A 20,288-nucleotide genomic window follows, 5' to 3' on the forward strand; every position below is an offset into this window, starting at 1 on the left:
ATGAAACAGCGTCTGCCTGCTCCATTAGCTCTAAGCTCGTTTGTTTCGCGCATTATCCAAAGAGATGCCGACAATTCATGTGTCCATTGCCTCACCATCACCAATGTGGACAATGGCTCACGATGACTAGCGACTTTGGCGTCAGTATGGAGATTTCTCCATGTTTCATGTGCTGCTATTCTGGTCGTGTTTGTCGGTTACTTTTTTTAATTCAGACCGTATGAGCCTCTGATCTATGAACATTTATATCCAAACATCTTCCTCCCCAAGTGTGCAAGAGCTTATCATAACCACTCATACAGACTATGACTCGACCGTGATACCTTGTTTCTTGAACAACTGTCTTTCACCTTCATCTACTTTCTTTCTTGACCATCCATTGACGAAGATCGCTCTCTGATTCATCGTGGAAGCTGGACCTTCCATTTATCTGCAGTACTCAATTATAACCGAACTGTTTCTGCTACACAACTCGACACAATGGCCTTGGAATACTCATACTATCGGCCAAGCACTCCGCCAGGGCTACCATATGAGGGAATCGTTCGAATGACCCACAGTCGCAATGCATCTGACTCGTCTATATACTCCAACGATTCCTCGCCTTGGTCAGCAGTCACCTCAACCACCAGCCCGAGCACCGACTCTCCACCTCGTTATCATCATGGACCGGCCCTTCTTCCCAAGATTAGAGATCAGGATGTGGTTATTGAACCAGCCCCGGCTAGTGGACCGCAGCGTCATCGTAAAGTGCTATCGAACACTCGGAATCCACCTGGTTTCTTACCATACCCTCCCAATCGTGCAGCAGTTCAGCGTCATAGTACTGAATGCGTGGACTACTACCTTGTGGCATCCCCAGTTTCGCCCATGTACGCTGATTCAGCATTGGCGTCTCCTGTGAGCATAACGTCCTCGCACAAGCGCAGAGTATCCAGTGCGCATTCTCGATCGTCCAGTGTCGATGAGGCAACTTTAGCTCAATATGGTTATTCAACGTACAGGCAGCTCTCTAAGTACTCTGGACAGCCACAAGGGTCTCCTACCGCACCCGTCACCCCTGTCACGCCAAATATTATTGTATACCCACCTTATTCGCAGCCTTCTCCCGTTGGTCATTTCTCGCGCACATCTCGAGCCAGAACCCAGGCCCCACCGGTGCTTCCAGTTTCCCCTTACAGCTATTCCCAAGTTTCGAGTGCCCAGTGCTCACCGGTTGGCTTTGCGCACGGTGTTGATAGAATAAGCCCATCGTCTACAACTCTTCTTTCATACCTAACCGGGCCAACACAAGCGATCAATCTGGTTCGCAACGTAAGCGTGATACCTACACGAGGGATGCATGACTACTTCTGGTGGGATATCCGAAATCTGCGCAGCTGGTCCTCCTTTTCTCTGTCCACATTCCACTCGATTAATGGCCTCACGAAGCTCCTGAAGACAGCAATTCCGTCACATCTGACACCAACAGCCGTGGTCTCAGGCTCACGCTTGTGTCCTGATTCTGAATTCACGTTGGTTGACCTCATACAAGATATTTATGCTCCACGAGTAAATGCCGCTTTGGCCGTGTCTCAGGGCCCAGATCACCTGGCGCTCTATGCTACGCCTGTCCCACGGATCCATGCCAATAGAAACTATGGTGGCCCGCATTTCCTTGCAAATTACACTTCAGATACGGAGCGGACGAGCTCGGGTCTGCCCCGTGGACGGCTGGTAGGAATTGTCAAAACTTTCGACCGTTGGAACACAAGTATGCGCACTGAAGCGCCTCATCGGCGGGTCGAGTATTTGAATGGCCTAGCGCACCTTCAGCGGTGTATGCGCGAACATTCCTGTCGATACGGCTTCATCATCACAGAGATTGAGCTTGTCTGCGTGCGTGCGGGGTGCGACGAGGGTGACGACGTGCCTTACTTTGGCTTCCTCGAGGTTTCAGCTCCTATACCCACTAAGCTCGCGGCGAGCTCAGACGAAGGTTACTTGAAACCTTGCTCAGCCCCTTACGGCCACCCCCATTCGCCCACACCGTCCAGCGACAGTTCATTGGCCAGCCAATCCCCTATCTTGGACGCATATTCTTCACCAGCTCCAGAGGAGCTTGGTGTACCGATGACGGCGAGTCTGGCTTTATACTTCCTCCTAATGCTTTCTAAATCCGTACCTTTGCCGTCCCAGCCGTCATCTCACCTGAATGTTGGCGGACCCGGAGCCCTAACTCGGCAGCGTGTCCTCCCCGAAGGGAAGGACAAATGGATTCCAGAACCACAGATTGGAGAAAAACGAGATGCCAAACGAGTGCGAGGCTGGATCTGGCCACAAGATGCCTGGCACCGGCGCGAGGGAGGTGGAGCACCACGTTCGCGAGCGACTGGTGTGGAAAGCAAACCAAAAAAATGGCATAAGTAACGGGGAAAAGAAAAACCAAGCCAAAAGAAAAGAAAAGAAAAGAAAAGAAAAGAAAAGAAAAGAAAAGAAAAGAGGAAGCTGGAATATTCCTCATAATTCTAATGTGTATTTTCTGACGTTGAGCATTTTGTTGTCATAGTAATCTATCTAATCAACCAATTTGTTTCTGAAGCATACGAAGCACAAAAGTGATCTTGAACTACGATCGACTCATCCTCACGACTTGAAGGTCCCTCAAAGACTGCGCGCTTTCCTAACTTACTGCCTAATTTATACTAATAAGCATCTTACTATCGATAAAACTAGTCACAAGAGTCGAAAGCCCCCATAACCCTGCCCCCCCAAGGTACTCATGACGCAGATCATGACCAAACCATCATGTTTTTTGCCATTATTGGCTTTAAAGGACCTTGGGATCCAAGTACCCCGGAGGCCATCATTTACCACCAACAGATTTATAGAAGCTGTACGGAACTATCTCATGTAACTGCTAGTTCAAAGAAAACTTTTGCTCTTCTGAGTATACCTAAATCCTCGGGTGACAACCCCTGAACAACCCTAAGCAACTAATAAATATACCATAAGCGATGGTTTCCAAAGGATCCACACCCTCCTTTTCAGACCTCCTCGATGTAATCATCGTCGGTGCCGGACCATGCGGTCTCGCCGTCGCTGCCAGACTGAAAGAAGAAACACCGTCCGCGCTATTCACAGACGACGAGCACCAGCGCTACCACTGGATCAACAAACATAGCGGCCGGATGGCGCTTGTACAGGCTCGCCACGGCAAGCAGAAAAAGGTCAAAGCAGAGAAATGGCACGGATACACCCCTCGACAGTCTTTCTCATCTACACATTCAGAGTCTATAGCGGGGTCTCCGCCTTCGCTGTCTTCGTCCGCCTCGACTGCTTCAGAGGAGACGGAAACTGGTGCGGTGGAGGATGGTTCGCCCTCCATTCTTGTTTTGGATAGTACGGGTGATAAATGGATGGAGCGGTGGAATCGGGCGTTCAAGACGTTGGAGATCCAACAGCTTCGTAGTCCCATGTTCTTTCATGTTGATCCGAGTGATCGGGATGGAATGTTGGCGTACACGCAGGAGGTGGGGAGGGATTGTGATCTTTGGGAGATATCTGGATGTGTGGGGAAGGAGTTGAGCAAGCATAAGAAGAAAAAGAAGATGAGGTCGAAGGCTGTGTGAGTACTTTCCTTCTTTTTCTTCTCTGATTGTTGTCTTGATCATAGAGCTAATGGTTTATGGTGCTGTAGGGCTATAGGGGAGGTTGAGATCGATGAAAGGGACCGCAAAGACTATTTCTCACCTTCCACGGGCCTTTTCGAGGACTATTGCTCGAGCATCATTGCACGGTATGGTCTTAACACGCCGGGCATGATCCAACAACGTGAAGTCATTAATGTCCAGTACGACTACCATGACGAGAGGTCGCCTTCCGAGAAGATATTTACGGTCACGACGAATGATGGGGCTGTGTTCTATAGTCGGACGGTCGTGCTAGCCATTGGGCCTGGCAGGACGAAGGTCTTCCCGTTTAAGTTAACTGATGAGGAGGCAAACGGGGCTTGTCATAGCACGGAGATTCGATCGTTTCCAAGCCCCAATGTGAAAAGGAAAATCCAGCAACGTCAGCAGACGAATTTGATGGTTGTTGGGGGAGGGCTGTCTTCCGCACAGATAGTGGATATGGCTATCCGGAAGGGAGTGAGCAAGGTGTGGTTCCTATTAAGGTCTAATTTCAAAGGTAAGTATTAGGGATCAGCTTTTATCCTCAAATGAGCCTAACGAGAAATACCAGTCAAACATTTCGATATCGACCTAACGTGGATGGGCAAATTTAAAAACTACGAAAAGGCAGCCTTCTGGTCCGCAGACACGGACGAAGAACGCCTCGAGATGATCAAAACAGCACGCAATGGAGGCAGCATCACACCGCGGTATCAGAAGATCCTGAAGCAGCATGCAGCCCGCCACCGCGTCTCGATCCACTCTCGTACAGTCATTCTCAGCCGTGAGTACTGCCCCATGTCTCAGACATGGTGCCTCACCACTGATCCTCCAATTCCCGACCTCCCTCGCATCGACTACATCTATTTTGCAACAGGCATGCAGGCGGATGTGAACGAACTTCCGCTGCTTCAGCAAATGAATCGCGAATATCCGATCGAGACCAAGCAGGGTCTGCCGTGCATTACGGATGATCTCATGTGGAAGGCGAATTTGCCTTTGTTTGTAACTGGACGGCTGGCTGCCCTCCGCCTAGGTCCGGGAGCCCCTAATCTTGAAGGAGCGAGGCTGGGTGCAGAGAGGATCGCATGGGGTATGGAGGAGGTGCTGGGACGCGGAGAGAGTGAGGATACACCAGCTGAACGATCCAAAGAGTGTTTCTGTGGCTTGGGAAATCGATACGCTGGGTTAGCTGATGTGGATTGGTAACTTGGCTTTCTGGCTGACCACCCCAGGCAATATTTAAACTTCTGATTTTGTAGAGCCTCATATATGAGCCTCCTCGTATAAGGTTGTACGCTGTACGAGCATTGCATGGCAGATTACGGAGTATATGAAGCCGTTCGTGTTAAAAGTAGTTCGTGTAACGTACTACTTGATACACGTATTACATACACATAGAGAAGTCTTCCCGCGGTCATTGGTTGAAATAAATGTAACATATGATGTATCATTAAGTACAATACCTCAGAGAGTACCTATTTAATGATGTTGCCTAAGTCGATATAATACCATCGATGGCCAGCTTCACTGTTGCCTTCTCTTCTTCATCTACAAGCCCTCTTCATCCACATGGCTCTTCCAGGCAACCAAGCTTTCTCAGCATCCTAAGCCTCAGCTTGGTCATCCAGACGTCAGATAGATTCAGCTTCAGACGACTAGTGAGCACGCGAATTGCCATTTGACATGCGCGCTTAGTAGTCCTCCAGCTGCGGCGCCTACGCGGCGCTTTCCTATCTCTATTAGTCCGCCGCGCGTTCTCTGATACTGGCTGGTTTGCCTCAATCACATGTGGGACATGAATCACCAGTGCCACACGTTTGCAACCTTGCGAGCGGACACGCCGTGGTGGTGGTTGTTTAATTAGCCAGAAAGAAATCATCTTCCGTGCATAGCCCGCACCGCCACACTACCAGCCACATATGTGGCGAGTGCATTCGCCGTTGCTTAATTGGCGAGAAACACCTCTGATTGGTATGTGGAGCATTACTATGCAGAGGTAATTAGTCCTGACTCTATTTTACTTACTCCGGAGTATGTACTCCGGTCACGGATGATGGAGGCAATCCCGCGAATCATATTGCTTTATCAAAACAAGAAAATCTATGGATAATTAGCTTTCTTGAAACTATTGGCGAAGGAGGCGCAGCCGACTGGTCTTCATTACGGCAACTTGGCGTCAAAATTCTGGACTCCGATCAGACAGACCCGCGTTTTTGCACTGTCCCTCCGTCCGTAGCGCCGTCCGGACTCCGTGTCTCTATTCGCCGCTTCTCCATGGATTTTAACGCTTTCTACGAGCCACTCAGATTGTCTAGTGCGCTATACATCGGTGCGAAGCTATCCCCCGCGCGTCTGGTCGCGTTTGGGAAGTGTTGCAAACGCCGAAGTCGCGCCCTCTCAGGAGAGAGGATGTGGAATGGTTGAGGACACCAAATTCCTTTGGCGGTTATACTCGCTAGTTTATTTGCTCTCGGCAAAGTCAGTTTGGTCATGAAGCTCGTTGGCATGGGTGACAGACCCCGCTCTTGGATTAGAGCCGATCATTGTGACTCGCTGGGATTCCCCCTTTCGAGCTACCGGGAGATTGTCAAGGAGGCTGTGCAAGTGGGAGTATGATGGCAATCCATGTCGATGGAACCACTCACACGACCGGACACCCCTGCACCCACCATATTCCATGGAAATGCTGCTGAGCTTGCAGATATCGAGTGCAAGCTCCAGGTCTTTCTTAGATGGCTAGGCTGTGACCGTATTTCTGCCGTGTGCTGTTGAGCTGGTACAACTTGGCATTCCTGCTGCTTCTGTGGGAGAGTCATATCTGACACGCGAAAATCTTAAAATCTTATTGACATTTTATGATTATACCATTATCTGATTTTTCATTAGCCAGTCTCGGCACTTGTACACAGCCTCCTTGTTAGATAAAAGAACGCACCCTTCCCCATCACCTGTTTTCTGCACATGCCCTTAATTGTGCGGCTTCTACTTTCATATACATATTGATATTAATGTGCTTTTCGTCTCTCGTCAGCAAATAAGCTCAGCGTATTAGTCGCAGAATGCTAACCCCAAACGACAATCGTCAGGAGGGATTCTTGAACCCCTTCGCAGGGACCCCTGCAAACAGAGAAGTAAGTCTCCAAGTCACTCACTTCAACATATTCGGACGCGTATTGATATAGAGAGAAGCAGTCGTCCGTTTCTCCCGGGTCAGGGCAAACAGACGTATCGTCAGCCCAACCATCTTCATTATCACCAGACATGGCGTCGACTCTCAGTCCAAATAGACTATCAGTTCAGAATGCCCCCCCTCGATCATCACACTCATCATCACCTTCACTTGGTGGTGAAACTTTACGGTCAAGAGCAGACTCAACTATCTCTTGTGCAGATACTGTTGTCAGGTCAAGAGCAAACTCAGCAGCTACCACCACCAAAGCTGTATACGATGACGTCTCAGTGGCAGACGCCTTGAACCCTGATGCTCGGAATGAAGATGATTTCATTGTACAAGATAATAAGTTCGCCTTCTCACCCGGCCAGCTTAATAAGATGCAAAATCCGAAGTCCCTTGCTGCTTTTCAGGCGCTTGGTGGCTTACATGGCCTAGAACGCGGCTTGCGGACAGATTTGACGGCTGGACTGTCCGTAGATGAGGGTCACCTAGAAGGCACCATTAGCTTTCAAGAAGCGACATCGTCTGAGAACTCCCACTCAAAACAACAATTGTCCTCAATTACAGAGACGCCTACATCCGAGACCGACTCACAGTTCCAGGATCACATACGCATCTTCAGCCAAAACAGACTGCCTGCTCGTAAGTCGACTGGCTTTCTGAAGTTGCTTTGGCTTGCATACAATGATAAAATTATTATCTTGCTTACTATCGCCGCGATTGTGTCACTGTCTCTGGGTATCTATGAGACCGTCAGTGGAGGCTCAGGGGTCGACTGGGTCGAAGGTGTTGCTATCTGCGTTGCGATATTGATTGTCACCGTTGTGACAGCCGCCAACGACTGGCAGAAAGAAAGGCAATTTGCCAAGTTGAACAAACGTGTATGTATTCCGTCTTAGTGTCTGTGGATTACTGTCTGACAGCCCTAGAACAACGACAGAGAAGTCAAGGCCGTCCGCTCGGGCAAGGTGTCCATGATTTCAGTTTTCGACATTACCGTTGGAGATGTTCTCCACCTTGAGCCAGGCGACTCTATCCCTGCTGATGGTGTCCTGATATCCGGTCACGGAATCAAGTGTGACGAGTCTTCTGCTACTGGCGAGTCAGACCAGATGAAGAAAACCGATGGATATGAAGCCTGGCGACAAATTACAAATGGTACTGCTACGAAGAAGCTCGACCCCTTCATGATTTCTGGCGGCAAGGTCCTTGAAGGTGTAGGGACCTTCCTAGTAACGAGCGTCGGACGATACTCAACCTATGGGCGCATCCTGTTGTCGTTGCAGGAGAACAATGATCCGACCCCTTTGCAAGTCAAGTTGGGGAAGCTTGCCAACTGGATCGGCTGGTTAGGCTCTGGGTAAGATATGCAATCCTTTGCTTGTGAGTAATACGGCTGACCTCTCCAGCGCCGCAATCGTCCTATTCTTCGCATTACTTTTTAGATTTATTGCTCAACTCCCGGACAATCCTGGCTCTCCTGCGCACAAGGGAAAGGAATTTGTTGATATTCTCATCGTTGCTGTTACGGTGATTGTCGTCGCCATTCCTGGTGAGCTTTCTGTCTCCTCAATGCTACAATAACAGAATATTAATGAGAAATAGAGGGTCTCCCACTGGCCGTAACTTTAGCACTCGCCTTTGCTACAACAAGGATGGTCAAAGAGAACAACCTTGTGCGCGTCTTTCGTGCTTGCGAGACGATGGGAAACGCCACGGTCATTTGCTCCGACAAGACAGGGACTCTTACCCAAAATAAAATGACTGTGGTCGCGGGGACACTGGGATCAAAGAGCTTCGGACAAGATGACAATTCCAGCTCTTCGGTGACCGCAACTGAAACTTTCAAACAGCTCTCCTCCAGAACGCGCGACCTGATCATCAAAAGCATTGCACTTAACTCGACCGCTTTTGAGGAGGAAAGGGATGGCTCGAAGGAGTTTATCGGGAGTAAAACTGAAGTAGCATTGCTACAACTAGCTAAAGACTACCTCGGAATGGATGTCACCGCTGAACGTGGATCTGCAGAGATAGTTCAATTGATTCCCTTTGACTCCGCCCGCAAGTGCATGGGAGTGGTGTACCGGGAGCCTACAGTGGGCTATCGACTTCTCGTCAAGGGAGCTGCTGAGATCATGGCTGGAGCATGCTCGACGAAGATAGCTGATACGGATGGTCTCAACGGCATCGCTGTTGATCAGTTCACCCAGGAGGACAGCCGGAAGGTACTCAATACTATTGAATCCTATGCCAACAAATCTCTACGAACGATCGGGCTGGTCTATCGCGATTTTTCGAACCTTTCCAGCTGGCCTCCGAGCTATATCAAGCCCTCTGAAGAGGATTCAGATGTGGCTCAGTTCGAAGAGCTTTTCCGTGACATGACCTGGGTTGGTGTTGTAGGTATCCAGGATCCTCTCAGGCCCGAAGTACCTGCAGCTATTGAGAAGTGCCGTACCGCCGGTGTGCAAGTGAAGATGGTCACTGGTGACAACATAGCAACAGCCACCGCCATCGCATCGTCCTGTGGTATTAAGACAGAGGATGGAATTGTCATGGAAGGGCCTAGATTCCGCCAGCTGTCGGATGATGAAATGGACGAGGTGCTTCCACGACTTCAAGTTCTGGCCCGTTCATCGCCTGAGGATAAACGGATCTTAGTAGCACGGCTGAAGCATCTGGGAGAAACTGTGGCGGTAACTGGAGACGGTACCAACGATGGCCCTGCACTGAAAACCGCCGATGTTGGCTTCTCCATGGGTATCGCTGGTACAGAAGTTGCCAAGGAAGCCAGCTCCATTATTTTACTTGATGATAACTTCAGTTCGATCGTGACCGCAATCGCGTGGGGTAGAGCTGTGAACGATGCCGTGGCCAAATTTCTCCAGTTCCAGATCACGGTCAACATCACTGCTGTCGTCCTAACCTTTGTTTCGTCTCTCTACAGCAATGATAACCAAAGTGTCTTGAGCGCAGTGCAGCTGCTTTGGGTTAACCTGATTATGGATACCTTTGCAGCCCTCGCTCTCGCAACTGATGCACCGACGGAGAAAATCCTCCATCGCAAGCCCGCCCCGAAGAGTGCATCCTTATTTACTGTGGTCATGTGGAAGATGATCCTCGGACAGGCAGTTTACCAGCTCGCCGTAACTTTCATGCTATACTTTGCCGGAAGTCACATCCTCAAGGATCATCTCAGTGCTGAAAATGGAAAGAAAGAGCTCGCCACCATCGTCTTCAACACTTTCGTGTGGATGCAGATTTTCAATGAGTTCAACAACCGAAGGCTTGACAACAAGTTTAATATCTTCGAAGGAATGTTGAAGAACTATTAGTTCCTTAGGATCAATTGTATCATGGTTGGCGGCCAGGTCATGATCGTCTATGTCGGTGGTGAAGCTTTCGGCGTGACTCCCCTGAACAGCCTCCAGTGGGGTGTTTGTATCATCTGCGCGATCGGTTGTCTCCCTTGGGCAGTAGTTCTCCGCCTGATTCCCGACAAGCCGTTCGGGATCGCGCTCGACTTTGTTGTCAGAACCATAGCATTAATCCTGCGGCCTATCAGCAAGGCTCTGGGGTTTGTTGGCAAGATGTTCAAGTCTGCTGTGCGACCCGTTAAACGGGTTACCAAGCGAGTATTCAGCAAACGTCAGGAAGAAGACATTGGTAGACCGGACGAAGAGGCTGCCGTTATGACGGATATGAAACGGCAGCAAACCCCCGAGGCGCCAACGACATCGGTCACAGTGCCTCCGATTACTATCACGACCTCTTGACGAACTCAACATACGATATGACTGTCACTGATCTGCCTCGCGGCTGCAGGGCAGTTCCCTCTGTATAATAGTTAACGAATGCGCCACATGCATGGATATTGTATATACACATGAAGTGGCTGGGTGGTATATGTCTTTTTATGTTGCATAGCGGGTGCTTTTTACTTCTGTTGGCTTTTAGATTAGAGCGCCCATGATTTTTGAGATACACAGATACTCCCATGTAGATAGTTAGCTTGAACCTGTTTGAATCTAAACTTTGCTTTTCAATGGCATACCTTGAACTCCGTATTTCATAGAGATTTTTGGCCACTGTAAAAATGCCTTCATGCAGTATAGTACTTATCTGCTGCGGATATATATATGAGACGATGTTAATAGGTTGATGGTAAGGAATCGACACTGTGTGATTCTTTCGCATGCATACAACATACAATATAGAGCACCCAACAGAAACTATTCAATTAAGTGACCACTGTTACCAAAGTCGCATACACAAAATGATTAGTACTTGGGTATACTACTAGTACTGTGCAGAACCGATTTTCTGCCTGAGGCGTCCAGGCCCACCTCCGCACCGCCGCAACGCCGCCCACATCATCATCATCTCGAAGACATCGAAAGTTGTAACTCTAACTTCTTGACTTACTTCTTTCACTCCGCCCAATTCGACTTGTGTATAAGCTAAGAAGATAGTTAGTGACCCTTGCTCCTATTCCCCATCGGACAGGAAAAGCAACGAGCTGCCACACATCCCGCCTGTCCCTCCTCTTCTCCCCGCTCCGTTACCGTCGGACTGGATAATGACGGTGCCTGACCGTGAATTGAGCCTAGCTAACATATAAACAGCCCCAGGCTTAGCCTCGCTCGGCCATATCTTTAGCTATACCACGAAAGAGTAAACACAGCTCCCTACCATAAACTAATCACCTCCGAACCACACTCCGAACAAACAAAAACACCCGCCATGGCTCAAATCAACTATCGCACAATCAACATCGACGTGCTGGACCCGGAGTCCTCCGTCAACTTCCCCATGGAAACCCTCCTCCCCCCTACCCTCCCAGCCCCGACCACATCCAGCGAAGCCGCAAACGTCGCCGCCCAGGTGCGCCAGCTACTCCGCAGCGGGGACCCCGAGGGAGCTCTGCGCGCTGTCCTCGATACGGCTCCGCTGGGCGGAGATGACCGCGCAAAGGAGGTGCACTTGGCTACCGTTATCGAGGTGTTGCAGGGAATTCGACAGGGCGAGATGACGAAGGTGTTGGAGGGGGTGTGCAATGGACAGGGCGGTTCCGAGCGGGCGGACTGCTTGATGAAGTATTTGTATGTTTTTCTCTTTCTCACTCTATGTCTTTTTTGCTTGTGTTGTGCGGTATTGTTTGATGGCTCTGTGTGGCTAATTGTTATACTAGGTACAAGGGAATGGCGGCCCCTGGGCCTAGCAGCGGTGCGCAATCGCCTCGCAAATCGGTCTCCCCGCAGAACACCGGATTCTCGCAGATTCAGGCTAGGAACCTTGGCGAAGGTGGTGGTGGTCAGCAAATGAGTGTTCTGTTGAGCTGGCATGAGAAGTTGGTGGAGGTGGCAGGAACTGGGTCGATCGTCCGTGTGATGACGGACCGGAGGACGGTCTAATATGATCGGGTTGCGCTCTAGTTCTGAGATAGAGATGAGGGGATAGATAAACAGGTGATTGGGGATTCGTTGATATTCAAATGTTTTTCGTTCGTGCTGTGTTCATACTTCGCTGCCTTCGCTTTTCTGCCCCCGCCAATGGATGATATCCTAGATTCTAACCGTATAGTATACATACTGAACAAGATATAGTTTACAATATTCTCATCTAATCACCGATTAGAGAAATCACCACCGCCCAGAATATCCTTCAGATTGACCTCTCCACTTCCCCTGGCCAGAGGCTGAGCTTGTCCCTCTCCCTCCTTCCACCCAATCATGTAGATCAACCTGAACGTCGCGGGGATGCCCCTCGACTCTTCTTCCTTGTGCAGTTCCCTATAGATGGCCTCATTGGCGAGTAACACATCACGCGACATCGGGCCCAACTCCCGGTGCAAGATAGCATTGTTCTCGCCCATCGACTGCAAGTCCTGCATGAGAGCAAACGTATCCGGGTACTCCACCACGATGTCCTCCACATCAACCGTAAGCATCTTGAACCCGGCCTTATTCAACAGTCCACCTACATCACGCACATCGGCCAGTGGCGAAACATGCGGACTCACACCACCGCGTCGCTCCATATCCGCCAGCTGCAACGACGTCCGGAGCTCAAACAATGTATCGCCACCGAACATAGCTGCAATGAACGGACAATCCGGCTTAAGAATAGAGTTCACCTGCGCCAGCAGCGAGGGTAGATCGTTGATCCAGTGAATAGAGAGGGAAGACAAGACGGCATCGAACGTGTTCTCCGCGTAGGGAAGGCTCTCGAGGTCGGGGATGACCTCCCGCTTGATAGAAATCTCCTTGTTGAAGGGCTCGTCCGCATCGCGGTGGAGAAGCGCATGCGAGGTGTCGACGCAGGTGAGGTTCGAGATGCGGGTTGCGAGGGGTGGTGAGTTTGGGTTGACGGGGTCGATGTCGGGCATTGTTAAGGCGCGAGCGATGTTGCAGCTGTTTGCGCCGAGGTCGAGCACATTCGGGATGTCTCGTTTTATATCCTAGATTCCACATCGTTAACCTCATGATTCTCGTTGATATGGATGTAGCTGTGAAAAACACACCAGTAACCGCTCGCATAGCCGCATCGCTACCTCATCTTTGATATAATCTGTCTTCCGGCTCTCCTCAACATTCTGGGCTGCGCGGTCCTTCTGTACATGTTTTACTTTGCGGTTGAAGATTTCCAGGACGGGGTTGCCGGGTGTTTGGCTGGCGTAGGTTCTGGTGGCTCTGTATGTGAATGTCCGGGGTGAAAACACCGCCGGACGGAAGATTTGGCGGAGAGACATGATTGTGTCTCGGGGGTTCAATTGTCCTTTAGATTGAGTGAGAGGACTTAAAGCATTGCGGTTATGTGGATATGAGGGGAGTAAAGTCGAAGAAGTTGCGGCGGAGATTGAAACTGCGGGAAGTTTGCGGCGTGACGTCGGCGGAGCTTTAAATCTGAATTAAATTCCATTCAACTCCGCATTTCGTGCGTTGTCAACAATTCCTTCCCCGCGGGCTTGCGCCCATCTTTACGAATTCGAAACTATTATGGGTGTTTGTGAGGAACGATCACGACCATATTGGTAAAGATATTGTGGATCTCTCTGGTAGTTGCGTATGTACAGATTGTTATTAGAATCTCCCCCTATTGGGGTAATTGTGTCTGATCGCGCTATCGTTTCTTTGGATTTGCAAGGCTAATGTGTACAAGTGTAGGGCATGACTTACTCGACCATACGCGCTTCAGTTTAGCTCCTCAACATGTCGCGTCCTTTCCCTTACGCCTACATCTCCTGTCCATGTGCCGACACTCCTGTTCCCGATCCAGCCAGAAAGCGGAGATCAAGAGAAACTTCCCACAAGTCCAATCCGGAGGACCCCAATGCCCCAGTTCCTCAGGATTATGACTTTGAAGATGAGCGCACGTTTGACCCGCGATCTCCCCGGTCCAACTTTTCTTTGTATCCACCGGAACAATTACTATACTGTGAGGACTGTCATCAGATCAAGTGTCCCCGATGTATAACGGAGGAGATTGTATGCTGGTATTGTCCTAACTGTCTGTTTGAGACGCCAAGTAGCATGGTTCGGAGCGAGGGGAATCGGTAGGTTGTTCATGAGTGTACTGGGTCTCCTTACCAAACGAATGCTAAGGAGGGGTCATTCTAGATGCGCCAGGAACTGCTTCAATTGCCCCATATGCACTGCTCCGCTCGCAGTCACTACGTTGGAGAATGTCACCGGAGGTGGAAGCCAACAGGGCCCGTGGGTACTATCGTGCGGTTATTGCATGTGGACGACTCTAGACATCGGCGTTAAGTTCGATAAGCCCACCAACATCCGCACGCAACTATCCAAGATGACGGACTCTTCCCGGGGGAGACAGATGTCCAAGACCTTCAGCGACCTCAAGTCCCCGCTATCCACGTATTCTTCGATTGACGATCAATTCCCCTCGCCTAGCGAGATGAGAGGGGATGACGCCAGCCCGGCCAACGAGCAATCATCTGGGCCATTGAACCCAGAGGCGCGATTCCAGGCACTGAAGGGTTTCTACAAGAGTCAGATAGCATCAACCTCCTCATTACCTAACGACCCCTTGGCTGATTTCGGAGCTGGATTCTCCTCCCCGGGGGCTCTGAACCGCATCATGTCCCTCTACACATCGTCATCCCGCCTCGGCAATCTCTATGGCGGCACTAACAAAAAACCGAAATCCAAACCGCCAGTCATGCGAGAAGCTCTCACAACCAGCGAAGGACTAAGGGTGCCGGCGCCCGATGCAGAAAACGCACTAATCCGACGCATGGCATCCGACGACTGCGGATGGGACGGAATGGCTTCCATCGAACAGCGTACATTCCAATCCCCCGACGCACGATTCGTAGAAGATCTCCTCCCGCTGCCGGTGCTACTTCGCACAAAACGGTCGAAACGTTGCAAGTCGTGCAAGCATATCCTTGTCAAACCCGAGTTCAAACCGCAGTCGACCCGATTCCGCATCCGCCTCATCGCCCTCAGCTACATCCCCTTGCCAACCCTCAAACCCCTAGTCCCCAGCCCCTTTGCGGGGCTTCCGTCGGTCACATCCGGCGCCGCGCCAAACCTGGACGCCCTGTCACCGCTGAAAACCGTGCAGCTCCAGCTCACCCTGAAGAATCACATGTTTGACCCGGTACGGGTCACACTCGCCACGCCGTCGGTGACACCCGGGCGCGTGGCCTCAAAAGTCACCATCCTGTGTCCGCAATTCGATATCGGCGCTAACAGCGACGTGTGGGACGAGGCCCTGCAGGGTTCGACCGCTCCCGGGGACGCGCGCGCCTCCCGATCCGGCACCCTAGGCTCCACCGAGAAAGTCGCAGAGGCCGGAAAAGTGTGGGACAAGGGACGTAACTGGACCACCGTCGTCCTGGAGGTCGTACCCGGGACATTACCCGGCGGCGGTGCCACAGGACGTAACCGCATGAAACAACATTATGATGACAACGACGATGATAACGATGACTCCGATGCCGACTCCGACGTCAATGCGAACGCCCTGGATTGGAGTGGACAAACTAAGGACCCTAACCAACAGCTCCAGCCGGATGAAGATGTCCTGGAGATCCCTGTCTTTGTGCGGATGGAATGGGACTCTGAGAACCAGATCGATCAAGAGCAGTCTGTAGGTAAGGGGCAGAATTCAGACACGGTCAAGAGGGAATTGGCATATTGGATGGTGCTGGGGGTGGGGAGGATTAGCCCGGAAATGGGATTTTAGATATTGGTGGTTTTAGATTGGTTGATAAATTTCCTTTTATTTACATACATACCCTTGTTGTTTGAATATTCTGGATGAAACTCGAGCCTTTGGTATCTTAGACCTGATTCATTGTATATACATATACATATACATATATTTATATATATATCTCTCTGCGGAGATATAAATCCAGCAGAGAACTTTTAGGACCTACGAACTAAATCCTACTAAACAATAAGCTTAATCGGGACAAGAAAAATTAACCACGTGCAGAAACCCAAACGAACATCTACATGAACTACGGGGGCGGAATCGGAAGAATAAAATATGGGGAATAAGCGCGAAAGAAAAGAAAAAGGAAATAAAGAAATATTTTTTTTTTCAACCACGCCGAACGACAGGAAAAGCCCGGACCAAAAGATCATGAATGATATTATCACATCACATCACATCCTCTTTTATCATTAGGGAACCCTAAACCCGAAGGACCAGATCAAGAAGCTACCCACCACCGCACAGCGCCCGCGGACGCAATGCACAACAAGATATTGCCGTTCCTTCCTCGTCCCATGTGTTTCCTTCTTCTTTTTTCTTGTCTACTTCAAGAAAGAGAGAAAAAAAAGACGTAAGCCCGCGTTCTTGTTCTCGAAAATCCCAGACTTATTTTTCTCTCATTGGCCTAATCACAGGAAAAATATAGAAGACTTTAAAAGGACATAAGGGAGAAAATTTGGCATCTAGAAGTCAGAGGCGCTGCTCTGGGGGAACTCGAAGACGACGTTGCGGCCGGTCAAACGGCGGTAGACCTCGCCGTAGGCATCGAGACGGTGGTCAACACCACCACGCTCCTTCTCATCCAGGATGACCTTGAGGGTCTTGCTGCCGTCCTCCTTGGTGCGGATGCGCTTGCCGACGATCTCAACGGGGTAGACCAGGTCGCCGAGGATGGCGTCGTGGACAGCAGTCAGAGTGCGGGAACGGGGACGCTTCTGCTTCTGGTTGGTGCGGGAGTTGACAGAGCGCTTGGGCTTGGGCAGGATGCGGCGCTGAGCAACGAAGAGGACGTGGCGGTCGGAGAACTTCTTCTCGAGCTCACGGGTCAGGCTGTTTCGGCAAGTGTTAGTCTCGAAGGATATCTTAATCTGGAAGAACCAAGGTTCTGGGTGTGTGTTCGTACCGCTGCTGGATCTTGTGGAAGCCCTGGAGGAGAGGGACAGGGACGAAGATGATGACAGCCTTCTTGCCGTGGCCGACCTCAACCTGTAATAATATCAAACCGTCAGACCAAGTTTTGCGGGATAATGTTATCCAATTGCGCATGTGTGGTTATTGCAGGTGCAGGTAATTCTCGTGTAGAATCAGAAATTGTTTCTCTGGTCGCCCCCTCTTTCATATTCCAGTCCAGTGAAGGACGTAAAATCATCCTCCATTAAGATTGTACCGCCAGCTGACGCACAAGCACATATGGCTTGATTCCACCATCTGTTCCTTCCCATTCCGACAAATATCACTCCTTTCCACAAATGACCAGAGACAAATTCTGACGCTGCAACGTGCGGTGCCAAATAGATCGGGCAGATCTTACCTCACGGGCAGAGACGAACTGCAGAGGACGAAGGGTGGCCTTCAGGTCCTGTGTGTTGCTCTCCAAGTCGAAGAGAGCGCCGGCGATCGCGTTCTCCAGCTCGGAGGGGTTCTGCCTCGAGGGCGAGTTGAGGGCGATCTTGTTGATAGCAGCCATTTTTGCAGACGAGCGACGGATAGCGGGCTGTGCTGCTGGTGCTGCCTTTCCTTGTCGCGGGTTGTTGGGGGTCGTGGGAATAAATTCGAGGATTGAAACAGAGGTCCGTCCAGCATCCAATTCTGCTCCGGTTGGTGTGGGATCGGAGGCTCGGCGCCTCGCTTAGCGACACGACGCTTGTCCCCTCCCGGTTAGCGCATTACTCTCCTAGGGAAAGCCTGGTCCCGTGACCGGTCTGCCCTCGATATCAGGAACATCTCTTATCAGTTATTATCGTTCATGATAACTACTAGAAAACTAAGTATACCTCGAGTTGGTACAGATGCTTAATGGCATCCCACCCCATCTGTGATAGCAGTAGGTATTTGAAAAATAGTAAACAATACCCTTCACACAAGGAGAATACCGAGTTCCTACCAGTACAACATCGGGGAAACCTATCCATAGTGATAAAAGACAAAGAAAGACCTCTCGCTGAGTATCAGAGAATCTGGGTGTTAATAAAAAGGAACAGAACAGGAATGAAAAGGCACCAAGATCTGGAATGAAGCACAAAACATAAACGAGAACACAGGTTGACGCCGGGATATGAGAAACTACAATGATGACACACCATGCTTTCAAACCGCCGTTGGTGCGGCACAGTCCCAAACGTCCTAGGTAATTACTCTGTAATTAAACCTAGTCGCGAGATTGCTGCATGGAAGAACAAATATTACGGATTGTAGAGCAGACACGCAGCCGAAATTAACAAGCACAACCTTCTTTGGCAGTGGCAGTAGATCGGTCTCCCAGGTTGACTCGTGAGTCCTCCGCCGGACGGCCACCTCCCAAAGTAGTCTGGCCCGTACCGGCACCAGCTCCGCGTCCGCTCTTCAAACTGCTCTCTGGGATAGCATTCGCAATTGCAGTGAATACCTCCACAACATTCACACCCGTCTTAGCGCTAGTCTCGAAGAACAGTAAGCCCTCTTCGTCCGCATATGAACTAGCCTCCCGTGTCGAGACCTTCCGGGCATCTCCGGGCGTGGCGTCTTGCTCCTCCTGGGGTTCACCAGCCGCGTCATCTCCGTCAGCGGTAGCAGCAGGGGGCTGCTGTTCGCCATCCGCCTGTGGCTCCCCAGAAGCTTCGTTCCCGTCGTTTGTCAAGTCCAGCTTATTGCCGACGAGAGCGATAACAATCCCGGGGCTGGCTTGCCGCTGTAGTTCGGCGACCCAGTGTTTGGCCTTTGTAAGGGAAGATGGTTTGGTAACATCGTAGACTACCAGCGCCGCCTGGGCGTTACGGTAGTACATGGGGGCAAGCGAGGCGAATCGTTCCTGACCGGCTGTATCCCAGATTTCGAACTTGATCGTCCGGGTCGGAAGGGAGCATTTTTGAGTCAAGAAGGCAGCTGGAATGACATCAGCACCGGGAAGAGGTTGCATTCGATGCCGCTCAAAAATCGACAATTTTGGATCTCCTACCTCCAATAGTCGGCTCTTTGTTTTCTTGAAAGTCATTGTTGACAAATCGCAGAACAAGCGATGACTGTTCACGGCCATCCATTCATCCATTTGTCAGTCTTCCAGGTTACCCGTGTACAACAGCAAGAGACGAAGGGAATCAACCGAGGCCGTACCTTTCCAACCGCCGCCTCGCCCAAAAGTACCAGCTTCACGCTACTACTCGGCTTCGGGGTATTTGTGCTAGTTGACTCAGACATGGCAGCAGAGCCCAACGGATGGGTGGCTATACACGATTAGGTTGATTTGCAGGGACGCCAGCACGGGCGATGATTATCAATCTCGTCGATGATTTCAGCTCGCCAGGGGCGGGTAAGGTCGACAAGAACTTAGAGAGCGGTAAGTAATCAGGGTAGCCTGAAGGAAACGTCAGCCCCGGGGACACGAGAGAGCCTAAGTTGGAGACCTGAGCAAGGGTCGCGAAAGGAAAAATAGACAAATAGAAATCCAGGGTCACCAACGTATTGCACCAATACCAAGAGAAAATAGCGGTGGGCACAAGTGCACTGTCGCAAGGTACTTGGAAAGATCGATACCCAGTGAGGCGGAGGGAATTAAACGGTCGTCACTTTAGATGATGGAGAGGCCACCCAAATCCGGTTTAGCGTGTCGCCTTTAGCACGGTGGCAGTCACGGGATGTTTCCGCCTTGACGGTTTCGAATCTACTCACTGACTGACATTTTGTATTTCCAACGGGTAACCTCGGACGGTAAATATTAATTGTCTTCCCCCCCAGCCCTTCATTGAAAACACACTACATGATCTGTGTCGCCCTCTTCTCTCCTTGTTTCTATTTTTTAATTTACCTCATGGTTCCAGCTCATCAAATTGATTGTACAGAATCCATGCCCAGTTCAATGGATGGTGAGACATATCAACTTCCAACTGGCGGAACAGTACCCAACCCTCAATCTCCTATGATTGGCAGGAGATGAATCTGGCCAACGCTAGTCTGGCTTCTGTCTTTGAGGCATGCTGTCAATAATGACAACATATCATGCAGGCTAGGCATGA

The 20,288-nt window shown here is 50.4% G+C and overlaps 8 protein-coding genes across 8 annotated transcripts; 5 read left to right on the forward strand and 3 right to left on the reverse strand.

The window, feature by feature from the left end:
- Positions 1–1,338: 1,338 nt before the first annotated feature.
- AO090003000612 (uncharacterized protein) lies at positions 1,339–2,409 on the forward strand (the record flags this gene model as incomplete). Its single annotated transcript, XM_001819724.3, has 1 exon — positions 1,339–2,409. One exon carries the CDS (start codon positions 1,339–1,341, stop codon positions 2,407–2,409), a length of 1,071 nt encoding a protein of 356 aa, XP_001819776.3.
- Positions 2,410–2,996: 587 nt separating this feature from the next.
- AO090003000613 (FAD binding domain protein) lies at positions 2,997–4,862 on the forward strand (the record flags this gene model as incomplete). Its single annotated transcript, XM_023234963.1, has 3 exons — positions 2,997–3,607; positions 3,680–4,170; positions 4,285–4,862. 3 exons carry the CDS (start codon positions 2,997–2,999, stop codon positions 4,860–4,862), a joined length of 1,680 nt encoding a protein of 559 aa, XP_023090029.1.
- Positions 4,863–6,715: 1,853 nt separating this feature from the next.
- On the forward strand, positions 6,716–10,607 carry pmcB (putative calcium-translocating P-type ATPase(PMCA-type); the record flags this gene model as incomplete). The annotated part of the gene is made up of 6 exons (XM_023234964.1): positions 6,716–6,787; positions 6,849–7,712; positions 7,761–8,191; positions 8,241–8,383; positions 8,437–10,150; positions 10,175–10,607. 6 exons carry the CDS (start codon positions 6,716–6,718, stop codon positions 10,605–10,607), a joined length of 3,657 nt encoding a protein of 1,218 aa, XP_023090030.1.
- A 967-nt stretch (positions 10,608–11,574) lies between these two features.
- AO090003000615 (actin-related protein 2/3 complex subunit 5 family protein) lies at positions 11,575–12,245 on the forward strand (the record flags this gene model as incomplete). Its single annotated transcript, XM_001819727.3, has 2 exons — positions 11,575–11,933; positions 12,023–12,245. The coding sequence occupies 2 exons, from the start codon at positions 11,575–11,577 to the stop codon at positions 12,243–12,245; spliced, it is 582 nt and encodes a 193-aa protein (XP_001819779.1).
- A 212-nt stretch (positions 12,246–12,457) lies between these two features.
- Positions 12,458–13,582, reverse strand: AO090003000616 (uncharacterized protein; the record flags this gene model as incomplete). The annotated part of the gene is made up of 2 exons (XM_001819728.3): positions 12,458–13,291; positions 13,355–13,582. The coding sequence occupies 2 exons, from the start codon at positions 13,580–13,582 to the stop codon at positions 12,458–12,460; spliced, it is 1,062 nt and encodes a 353-aa protein (XP_001819780.1).
- A 460-nt stretch (positions 13,583–14,042) lies between these two features.
- On the forward strand, positions 14,043–16,044 carry AO090003000617 (putative dynactin Arp1 p62 subunit RO2; the record flags this gene model as incomplete). Its single annotated transcript, XM_023234965.1, has 2 exons — positions 14,043–14,386; positions 14,439–16,044. 2 exons carry the CDS (start codon positions 14,043–14,045, stop codon positions 16,042–16,044), a joined length of 1,950 nt encoding a protein of 649 aa, XP_023090031.1.
- Positions 16,045–16,763: 719 nt separating this feature from the next.
- On the reverse strand, positions 16,764–17,767 carry AO090003000618 (40S ribosomal protein eS7; the record flags this gene model as incomplete). Its single annotated transcript, XM_001819730.3, has 3 exons — positions 16,764–17,130; positions 17,204–17,286; positions 17,612–17,767. 3 exons carry the CDS (start codon positions 17,765–17,767, stop codon positions 16,764–16,766), a joined length of 606 nt encoding a protein of 201 aa, XP_001819782.1.
- Positions 17,768–18,514: 747 nt separating this feature from the next.
- Positions 18,515–19,473, reverse strand: AO090003000619 (Rab family GTPase; the record flags this gene model as incomplete). Its single annotated transcript, XM_001819731.3, has 3 exons — positions 18,515–19,161; positions 19,235–19,298; positions 19,390–19,473. 3 exons carry the CDS (start codon positions 19,471–19,473, stop codon positions 18,515–18,517), a joined length of 795 nt encoding a protein of 264 aa, XP_001819783.1.
- Positions 19,474–20,288: the final 815 nt, after the last annotated feature.

This window comes from Aspergillus oryzae, chromosome 2 (genome assembly GCF_000184455.2).
Source record: "Aspergillus oryzae RIB40 DNA, chromosome 2".
Taxonomy (NCBI): domain Eukaryota; kingdom Fungi; phylum Ascomycota; class Eurotiomycetes; order Eurotiales; family Aspergillaceae; genus Aspergillus; species Aspergillus oryzae.